This window comes from Sorex fumeus, unplaced genomic scaffold (assembly GCF_029834395.1).
Source record: "Sorex fumeus unplaced genomic scaffold, SorFum_2.1 ptg000003l, whole genome shotgun sequence".
Classification (NCBI taxonomy): domain Eukaryota; kingdom Metazoa; phylum Chordata; class Mammalia; order Eulipotyphla; family Soricidae; genus Sorex; species Sorex fumeus.
The window spans coordinates 57,508,518-57,519,529 of record NW_026606060.1 but is presented as its reverse complement, the minus strand read 5'-3'; the positions used below and the strand labels follow the sequence as shown (position 1 = coordinate 57,519,529).

The following is an 11,012-nucleotide window of genomic DNA, read 5'->3' as shown; positions in this document are numbered from 1 at the left end:
TCCAGCTCTTCCCGTCTTGCTGTGTGTATCTACTTGATATCTGATAGATATCCAATGTCTCCACCCAGAATGAGCTGGCCTTGGCCACAGAAAGACAACAACTCGATCCTTTGTTGAAGCATTTAGAGCTGCGTCTCCCCTGAGGATCCTGGGAATTCACCAAAAACCACCAGGGCTGCTCTGCCTGCAAGTACTTCTCGCTTCTCAATAAGCAGAGAGATTCTCACAGTGTTCTGGTCTCCAAAGAGACTGTTTGATTTTTCACATTCTGCAGAGGAGCAGATGGTCATTCTGTACTTGCAGAGGGTGGGTCTTAGGTCAGTTAAATGTGTGTAGGAAGGTTTCCAACCTTGAAAAGAACATCTTGTTTCTGGACCCAAAGATATTGAAACAATAATTATATGATTTAAAGAGTCCTCTCTTCGACAATGTCTGAAGACGTGACTTATGCGACACTCACGTTGCAGGATCCTGCTGGAACAGGAAACTGCCAGGATAGAAATAACTTACGGATAAAAGGTAGGTGCTCAGCAAAAGCCGCATGTGACCGTGGGAACAGAGAAATCTGGGAGGGATTGGCTGTGATGTTGAGACTAAAAAGAGATGTTCTGTGCAAATATCCAAGATGGATACACAGTTCTGCAATGTAAGAGTTGAATGAGGGAGTCCCAATCTGGGGGAGAAAAGAGGTTTCCAGAACCTCTTTAAATTGTATGATATTATTAAGTTTCAGGAAATTCTGTGTTAGAAAAAAGCATTTTGATTGGGCATGGCAAAGGTCAAATTTGGGTATTTCTTTTTACAACTGAAATACTTGCTATTTATACCTTGTGAAAGATGGCAGGAGAACAGTCTTTTCAGAAGCCCAATAAGAAACTTAGGAAATAGAGAAGGTTTAAAGAATTCTTTTTTTAATCAAGGTATAAATAACTGAAAAATTATAGGATGGGTGAGTAGGACAAAAGCCAATTTCTGTCTTGTCTATTTTTTAAAAAACTTTTCTTAAAGGAGTTGATATTTCAATATAATATTGAATCAATAATAACTGTTTGAAGTTTTTATTCATTTTATCTTTATAAAATATATCTTTGGAAGGGAATAATAGTTTACTTACAATGCACTCATGAGGAAAAAAAAGAGGTTGAACTACAAGTTTAGCTAAATTCATGCAACTGGTATGAAGGAGGAGGGGAACAGTTTTCATTCTACTCTTCTGCTCATTCTTCATATCCTGTTGGAAGAAATTGCTGTCCCTGTTTTAATCACCTGTAGCATATGAACTTTGCTATTTTCTTTATATGTTTGCTTGTTTAATTCCATGTTTTTGTGGTTTGTGGGAATGATTTAGAAAAAGGAGGGTGGGAGTGAATAGAATGTGCATATTCAAACATATACCTCCTTAGTTTTAGGAGATTTGAAAAAGTTACAAGTGTAATCCTTGAGGAAAAGGCGCTATAATACCTGTGCCGTGTAGCCTGAGATTGCATTCATCTCTCTGAAGCGTGGCTTCACATGCCACTAATCTGGCATTAAAGAATTATGAGGTCAGGTAGATATGAGCACTCTTATATCAACATACATGAAAAGTGGCAGGACACCAAATGCTCCTGGAGGATAATTATTATCCTCCAGTTTCCTGGTCTAGTTTTCTATTTATTGATTAGACTGCTCATTCATTTCTTCTTTCATTCAGTACTTATTTGTCTTCCATTAGGTGTTTTATAAAATAGATTATAACATCCATTAAAAAGTAGATTATAGAATCCATGAAACACCTGTCTTACTGAAGTTTGAAGTTGCAAAAACTTAGACTTAATCCTACTTAATCAGGATCAAATAGAGATGGAATCCTCACACTTCTCATTCACTGATTCAATAAAGTCAAAGATAAATATGTATGGAAATACAAAAAAGAGGAAATCCTAAAATTTGAGACACTATTATTAATTTTTAGGGTTTTTTTGTTTTGTTTTGTTTTGTTTTGCTTTTTGGGTCACACCCAGCAATGCACAGGGGTTACTCCTGGCTCTGCACTCAGGAATTATTTTTGGTGGTGCTCGGGAGACCACAGGGTATGCTGGGAATCAAACCCAGGTCAGCGCATGCAAGGCAAACACCCTTCCCGCTATGCTATTGCTCCAGCCCCTCATTATTATTTTTGGTTTTAGAGTCATGCCTGGTGTCTCTCAGAGACTTCTCCTGGCTTAATGCTCAGGTGTGGTTCCTGGTGATACTTGAAGGGCCATGTGGTACCCAAAGCCTCCGAGATGAACCTCCTGCATGCAAATCCATTGAACTACCTCTTTGACCAGATCCTTATTCTTAAAAGAAGGGCAAATTATAGAGAGATTAAAAAAAAAATCAAGAGCTTGCTGCCCATCCTTTTAGGTATTTTCTAGATTGGGTCATTGAAGAAGCAAGAGAGAAACTTTAGGAAGTTTAAAAAGTCTCCCACGGGGGAGAAATAAACAACCTGAAGCCTAACAACCACGAGACAGTTCCCTGTGCTGATGACTCTGTGTGCTTTCCCTAGACTCTCCGGGCCAGTTTCCCACCTGGCGGCAGGCTGCCCTGGGTCTGCTCGCCCTCTGCTTCCTGATGCTGATAGGGCTGGTGACCTTGGGGATCCTGTGTAAGTATATTTGCATCCAGCCCAAGATAAGGAATATTGGGAAACATTTATAAACTTTGTCAAATGAGGTTTGGTGACAAGATAGGTACTAGCCTCCAGAATCCTCTCATGCTGATTTTACCTTCTCTCTAACTTCTTTCTAACTTACTCTCTTCTTCTCTCAACTTCTCTCTAACTTACTCCTCATGTCTCTATGACAAAGGAGCGGGAGACCTATTTTATTGTAATGAGTTTAGTATTAAAATCCATTGGTTTCTCCTTGATAGACCAAAACAGTGATGAAGACAACTTTTGTCTTTGTTTGTGGGCCATAGCTGGTCGTGTTTCAGGTGTTACTCCTGGCTTTATGCTCGGGAGTTGCTATTGGAGATGTCCAGGGGCTAATCTGCAGTGCTAGAGATTAAACCCAGGCCTTTGGATGTAAAATATATAGTGAAGCCTGTTAAGAAAATATCTCTGGCCAAACACACTTTTTTTCCTTGTTATTGTTGCAGTTACAAGACCCCTGACTTGCTAGATGAACATCTGTTTCAAATAGCATGCTAAAAAAATCAAAGTCGAGGAAGAAGGATTCAAAGCTCAGCCATTTTATTTGTCTCTGACACATGGTACAAGACTGACTTTATGTGTTGACCTAAGATCTTTCTAGTGTGGGAAAACTGCTGAGTACCAGCAGCAGCCTGATTGCTATCACCAAGAATAGTTGGCAGAAGGGTTGCCGAACAGACTCAACTCATTACGTAGAAAGTGGACCACATAATAGTACTACCATCAGAGCCAAAAAGGAATGTCTATTTGATCTAGACTCATCATCAGGCAGTCCAAAGTGAATAGGATAGGAAGTATTGGACTAATGGGAGTGGAAAATGCTCCGAGTACACCTGCTTTGTAGGATGTTGAATATACTATGTTCAGAATAAAGAGTTGTCAGAGTATTTATTTTCAGGAAGTTTTTATTGACCAATGTTTATTTGCTCAGTAATACTACAATCTTTTTTACAACTATTATTTCCTTTTAAATATGCAAGATCTCACTGATCATTAGGATTAGGACATATCTATTTAGACATATATGAAGACTCACTTCATTGGAAAATATATACACTATGATAATAGTAATAGCAGCTATTTAGAAGCCAATAATGATGAGAATTAGCAGTTAATCGACAATGGTGCATATTTCCAAGAATGACACTTACCCGTTGGTCCAGGATAGGCAAACATACATTTTTCTCTGAAATGGTGTGCTTACAGAGCAATGGTTCTTAAATTTATTGTCCTGATAAATTTTCGGGTCACCTAAACTGATTTAAAATGCAAATTTTACAGATTTAGGACCAGAAATTTGTAAAAGTGGCATCAAAATATGCTTTCTTTTCAAAACATTCACTCCATGTGATTCTGTTGCAGTTGGTCTGTGGGACTTTGAGAGGTCCATTATTCCCTAAAGGATTATGCTTCTATTAAAATAATGACATTAGCCACCTCCAACCAGAAAAATAATTCCACCAATATGAATAGCAAAAGAGTAGTACTGTAGCACTGTCCTCCCGTTGTTCATCGATTTGCTCGAGTGGGCCCAATAATGTCTCCATCATGAGACTTGTTGTTACTTTGTTTGGCATATGGAATACATCACAGGGAGCTTGCCAGGCTTTGCCTTGTGGGCGAGATACTCTCAGTAGGTTGCCGGGCTCTCCAAGAGGGGTGGAGGAATCAAACCCAGCTCGGCCGGGCCAGCTGCGTGCAAGGCAAATGCCCTACCTCTGTGCTATCGCTCTAGCCCAGCAAAAGTGTAGAATAGGTAAACATCTGGTGTGTGCCTTTCATGATACCTCAATTATTAAGAACCATTAATAAACATTAAATGATACAAAGAATTCTCTGGTCAGAGATTTATTTATGTTTAACATAAATGGAAAGCTGTATAACCTATTTTCTTTTGCATCTTGGAGTTTTTCAGACAGAATCTAAAATGAATTCAGGTTCTGAGAAGTTGACTCAACTTCTCCAAATCATCGAGCAGCAGCGGGCTAACTCATCACGGCAGCAGACCGCCTCCAGGGACTTGCTCGAAAAGGAGAAATCTCTCAAATCACAGATCGCCGATCTGCTGAGATGGCAGAAAAAAATAGCCACCAAACTCTGCCAAGAGTTAGTCACTCACACTTCAGGTAATCGACCTGCTGACCAGCTCAAATGGGCATCACTTTGGAATATGACTTACCTGTTTTCTAATATAGTCCCTTATGATGTGTATTAAATCTATATAAAAAAAAAAAAAACAGGGCCTGAAAAGATATTACAGCAGTAGGTAGGGTGCTTGCCTTGCACATGGCAGACCTGGACTTGATCTCTAGCATCTCATATGGTCCCTCTAGGAGTGTAAAGCCAGGAATAAGCCCTGAGTACAGCCAGGTGCGGTGCGCACACACACACACACACACACACACACACACACACACACACATACACACACTTACAGAAAACAGGAAAGATGCTAAGTTATTTCATGTTTTTTAAAAATCAGAGGCAAATTTGAAGTGCTTCTTAAAATAATGCCGATCTGATACTTTAGTCTCGGTTTCATTGTTGAGTTTGATGTGGTTCTCACTGAAGGCAACAGTGTAGTGTTAATAACAGAACACTGTTAATAACAGTAAAATAAAAACAAATTAATTCCCCAAGAGGGAATCTTGAAAAATGGTTTCAATCATTTCTCTGACCTATAATCAATGGTAACTTTATTTTTATATATTCAGTTTTTTGCTCTTTTTAAAAATTTGTTTGTTTTTTGGGCACCACACCCAACAGTCCTCAGGGCTTATTCCTGGCTTTGCACTCAGGGATCCTTTCTAACAGTGGGTCCGGGGGCTCTATGGGGTACCTGGGATTGAATCCTAGTTGGCCTAGTGCAAGGCAAATGTTCCTACCTGCTGTACTATCGCTCTGGTCCCTGTTTTCAAAGAATTACGTTTTCATGGTACTCTCCCTAGCTGTCAAATCAAATACTCTAACTTTAAAAACTTTCTCCAATCTCTCTGAGTTTTGGTTTGTACTTATTGATCCAATTTCTCTTTCAGACCACAAATGTAATCCTTGTCCTAAGACATGGCACTGGTACCAAGACAGCTGCTATTACTTTATAACAACTGAAGAGAAAAACTGGGACAACAGTAAAGAGGACTGTGTGGGGAAGGAATCCTCCTTGGTGAAGATAGAGACCCAGGAGGAGAAGGTGTGCCAGGGTCTCCTTTCTGTGCTGAAAGAAATGATCCAGGCCTTAGAATCTGTGATTCACTTAGTAGGAACTCAGGGCATTTTGAATGAGAATTAATAGGCCAATTATTTAATGAATAGTCTCGTGAACTATTTCATGAGTATTCTCCTCCATCTTACTCTTGCAAAAATGGAATATGACTCTCAAATAACGTTTTCCCTGATTTGTTTTTTAATTTTAATTTTAATTTTTGTCTCAGGACTATTTGAAGTCAAGACCATTACCCAAATATTCCTTCTTCTGGCTGGGATTATCACTGGACCCATCCACCAGTACTTGGCTATGGGATGATGGTTCCGTTCCTTCTCCATCCATGTAAGTCTGTTGAGAGAAAGTCAGCTTCCCGAAGAATAGTTTCTAAAAATAAATATTCATTGTAAGAATGAGCACTCTAGATATAAAATGAATACAGAGGGTCAGGGAGAGAGTTCGAAAGACTAATGTTCTTGCTTGCATGTGGAACTATTACTTGGTGCCCTAAGCATCATCAGAGAGCGACCCTTGGCCAATGTCATGGAAGTAACCCCTGAGTCCTGCTGGCCATGGCCCAAAAAACAAAAATAATAAATAAAAATAAAATAAAGATAACTTACAAAGAAAATAGAGTTGCAGTAACCTATTGAGATAGAAGCTGACCTAATTTAATTCATGACAGGAGACTGAACCTCACCTTTGAATTTACATTTATTTCCTTATTTAGTAAATAATACTAAAGATTTTCAAAACATTTCCACAAGTATCCCTATTATGAAGTCACTGTTATATCCCATTTTACAGAATTAAAAAAATGGTCACAGATATTAAATAAATTTTTCGAGGTCGCACAGCTCATAAGTAACAAAATTAGGACTGAGCTATTGAAGGATTATGAAGCCAGTCTCTCAGCTATTCATTTCTCCAAAATTTAAACTCCAGAAGAATGGGGCCTATTATAAAAGCATGTGCTAGTGCATTTATCTGAATCTCTTACTTGTCAACTTTTAAGAACATAAAACATGTTTTAATTGATTGACTTAGCAAGTTATTTGTGATGGGGACTTATTAATTTGTTGTATGACAAACATTTTTATTAACTAAAAGGAGTTAAATCTTCCACTTGAAGATTTTTTAAACTTTTTAAATTTTTAATTGAGTCACCATGAGATACACAGTTACAAAGCTGTTCATGATTGGGTTTCAGTCCTACAATGATCCAACACCCCTTTCTCCCCTAGTGCATATTTCCCACCACTAATGTCCCCAGTTTCCTTCCTGCAATCCTCCTCCCCCAGCCTGCCTCTTTGGCTCTGTGGCAGGCATTTTCCTTCTCTCTCTCTCTCTCTCTCTCTCTCTCTCTCTCTCTCTCTCTCTCTATCTCTCTCTCTCTCTCTCTCTCTCCCTCTCTCCCTCCTCCCTCTCCCTTTCTCTATCTCTCTCAACTTAGAGAGTATTATTTACTAAAGTCTTTGATCTTCATAACTGTTTAAGGTTATGAGGAAAACAAGTGTCAATTAAAAATATTCAGAAGGGCATAAAATGTTACCCCCCGGATCTTGTAGGTACTAAGGAATCAAATATTTTTAGAAACATCACAGTTATAGTAAAATGGCACTATTGTATTAACTATTTGCTTGTTTGTTTGTTTAAGTATAAGGCTGGAGCGATAGCATAGCGGTAGGGCACTTGTCTTGCACGCGGCCAACTTGGTTGACCTGGGTTCGATTCCTCCGCTCTTCTTGGAGAGCCTGGCAAGCTACCAAGAGTATCTCACCCACACAGCAAAGCCTGGCAAGCTCCCTGTGACATATTTGATATGCCAAACACAGTAACAACAAGTCTCACAACAGAGACGTTATTGAGCCTGCTCTAGCAAATTGATAAACAATGGGAGGACAGTCCTTCAGTGCAGTTTAAGTCACACCCAGAAGTGCTCAGGCCTATTCCTGGCTCTGTGCTCAAGCATCATATCTGGTGGGTCTCAGGAAATGGTATGTGGTATCCAGGATCAAACCTGGGTCAGTCACATACACGCAAGACAGGAATCCTATCCACTATACTATCTCTCTAGCCCCTATATTCACTTTTAATGTAAACTATAGTATCTTTCTATTAAATAAAATTTTAGATAATTATCTCTTTATGGTTTTTTATATTCATATTTTTCCTCTAGGCCTCCTCCATTGAGTTATTGGTCCCTCTGACTCACTCTATTTTGCTCTTTAATTAACATTGTCAGAGTTTACATAGACTATATTTAAGTCGTTAATTTCTGTCAAAGTTAATTTGCTAATGACATAGCAAATTTACTGCTACGTTAAATAAGTTTGTCACAATATCTGACAAAGATACTGTACTTGGAACACAGAAAATTCCTTAAATATCAAGCTGTGTGTACTTTTCTCTCTACATGCACCTTATCTCTTGTTTTTTTTTTTTCTGTTTTTGGATCACATCTGCAGTGACCAGGGGCCACTTTTGGAATTGTTTAGGTTTTCATGCAGTGCTGGGCCTGGAACCCAGGCCTTCTGCAAGCAAAGTCTGTACTGTTTTCCTGGTGATAAACCTTATCTCCTTCCAAAAGCTTCATCATGACTTTTTCTACTTAATATGATTTAAATGTTGCAAAGTATCTAAATCTAATCATTGTAAAACTTATATTGAATATGCCAGGCTTATTTCATGCAAATCATAATAGTGGAAAGCATAATCAGAGTCATAAGAAAACAACAATAAAGGTTTCTTTCTTAAAATTATAGCAATAGTGGCCATGGAGTGACTACAATTTTATGCTAGGCATGACTTCTGGCTGAGGGCTGACAGGATATTAAGTGGACTTGTTTCCAAAAGAATTTCCATCATCCCTGGTGCCTCAACCCACTTTCGATCACGGTGAAAGTGATGATTCCTTCCACAAGGATGAAATATGCAAACTCTGAGTGAACAGTGTTCTGCTCAATCAAATGTCCTGCTCAGCAAAACTGAACTTTGAACCACAAGGTCACTTCTGAGGAGCAAAGGCACCTCTGAATGTCACTCTTATACCAACAGATTTAGCAAGCCCAGCCCTCTGCAAGAACATGATATCAAAATACAAGGCAGATCATTAGGGAAAAGCAAATTGGAGCAAACGGTGAATTATTAATACCTGCAGAACCTATATTTCTAGACATGATTTAAGAGCATCTCCTTAATAGAAGGAAGAAGTACTAATAGCATAACCATGGAGCTTTGCAGTTCTTCCTCTTCTCTTAACCTCTGCCTTGTTCTTTCTCCCCTCCCCATGCCTATAAACTCTGTATAAAAGGTAAAGGTAAAGGCCCTCCCGTTGATCGTCGATTTGCTCGAGCGGGCCCAGTAACGTCTCCATTGGAGACTTTGTTGTTACTGTGTTTGGCATAGCGAATACTCTCGGTAGCTTGCCGGGCTCTCCGAGAGGGGCGGAGGAATCGAACTCGGGTCGGCCATGTTGGCCGCTTGTAAGGCGAACGCCCTACCCGCTGTGCTATCGCTCCCTGTGCATTGTCAAATATAATGACGTTTTTACATTATTGCTTACAATATGGCTTCATTCTTCTTAAATCCCCAAATTATAGAAATTCTGTCACTGTCACTGTCACTGTCCTCCCATTGTTCATCGATTTGCTCGAGTGGGCCCAGTGACATTGTGAGACTTGTTACTGTGTTTGGCATATCGAACACGTCAAGCGTAGCTTGCCAGGCTTTGCCGTGCGGGCGAGATACTCTCGGTAGCTTGCTGGGCTCTCTGAGAGGGGCGGAGGAATCGAACTGGGGTAGGCCATGTTGGCCGCATGCAAGGAAAACACCCTACCCGCTATGCTATCGCTCCTGGAATATAATCCTCCTGGGTTGAGGAGAATATATAGTGGGCAGTGTGATTGCCTTGCATGTGGCACACCTGGGTTTGGTCCTCAGGCACCACGTTTGGTCCCCTGAGTTCACCAGGAGTGATTCCAGCCTGACACAAAACAAAACAAATACAATCTGTCTTGGTAATTTTTCATGTTAATAGAAGAATACAAATTCTAAGAATTTATCTTACGTAATTCATCTTACGTAATTCTATCTGGGATCATAGTTTCTGTGTGTGTGTGTGTGTGTATGTTTGTGTGTGGTGGGGATGGGGGGAGCAACCCATAGTGCTCAGGAGATACTACTTCTGGTTCTATACTCAGAAATCACACTTGGGAGTGCTCAGGGGACCACGTGCAATTTCATTTTTTGCCAGGCAAGTGCCTTAACCCCTAGACTCTCTCTCTCAGGACCCTGGCATCATTATTAACTTTAAATAAAGAATTCAGATATGGCAGGTTGTGGGGTTTGGGCATTTGGTGGTGAAGTCTCTCAACATTCGTGATGTTTGTCTAGGAGGTAACAACATTAAGTTGTGATCAAATTTCCAATGTAAGATTTAGAATGATATTTAAACTTTCTTTTGATTCACTTTCAGATTTAATCCTGCAGATTATAGCTCGACTGATGAAACCCAAAGATGTGCCTATTTTCAAAATGGGAAAATTTATATTTCTCGCTGCAGTGCTGAAATTTCTTGGATCTGTGAGCAGACAGCTCCTTTAGTGAAGCCTGAAAATCTGGATTAAAAAAGTCTTCTTCCAAATTTATGAAGAAGAGATTTAGGACTATGCTCAGGAGGAGAGAGCCTAAAGTATTAGTGACTGTATTTAAAGTATCAGCTATTGGGCAAATCAGCTTGCTTTGCAGAATACCCTTCGTGCCAACTTCTGACGCCTTCTGAGCTAATGTTCTTTTTATTCAGCCTTAAAATAATTGCTGGGTTAGGGTAAGGGCAGGTGGGTGGAAAATTTCTCAAAGGTGTAGAGCACTTGCTGAGGGCAGGCTCAGAATTAATTCACTCATTTCCCAGCCCAGTCTCACTCCCCAGTGAAAGACTTTTTTGTTGCTTTGTTATTACAAAGGTACAAGTGCTTCGGGTGATATTTAAATATTAAAACTAGTTACTCACACACAGGCCACACCACAAGAAGGAAGTAAGAAGTCCAGGACAGCTTCATGTCATGTTTGCCTGACCTCTTCGAGGTTCGGAGGTTTTCAATGTGAGAAATCTTGGTGGCTGGAGAAGGC

The 11,012-nt window shown here is 39.7% G+C and overlaps 1 protein-coding gene across 2 annotated transcripts; it reads left to right on the top strand.

Moving 5' to 3' along the window:
- The first annotated feature begins 428 nt into the window (after nt 1–428).
- CLEC12B (C-type lectin domain family 12 member B) lies at nt 429–10,510 on the top strand. Of its 2 annotated transcripts, none has more exons than XM_056118450.1 (6): nt 429–519; nt 2,534–2,632; nt 4,588–4,806; nt 5,716–5,870; nt 6,112–6,227; nt 10,447–10,510. In XM_056118450.1, the coding sequence occupies exons 1-6, from the start codon at nt 429–431 to the stop codon at nt 10,508–10,510; spliced, it is 744 nt and encodes a 247-aa protein (XP_055974425.1). The 2 variants fall into 2 exon arrangements, with proteins under 2 accessions (XP_055974425.1, XP_055974419.1); XM_056118444.1 differs by having other exon boundaries at nt 10,360–10,510.
- Nucleotides 10,511–11,012: the final 502 nt, after the last annotated feature.

Excerpts from the sequence above, each read along its gene's own strand:
- CLEC12B (XM_056118444.1), top strand. The coding sequence starts at position 429 with ATGTCTGAAGACGTGACTTATGCGACACTCACGTTGCAGGATCCTGCT. Across the intron at positions 520-2,533 it reads AAATAACTTACGGATAAAAG|ACTCTCCGGGCCAGTTTCCC; the intron begins GTAGGTGCTCAG and ends TGCTTTCCCTAG. Across the intron at positions 5,871-6,111 it reads TAGAGACCCAGGAGGAGAAG|GACTATTTGAAGTCAAGACC; the intron begins GTGTGCCAGGGT and ends TTTTTGTCTCAG.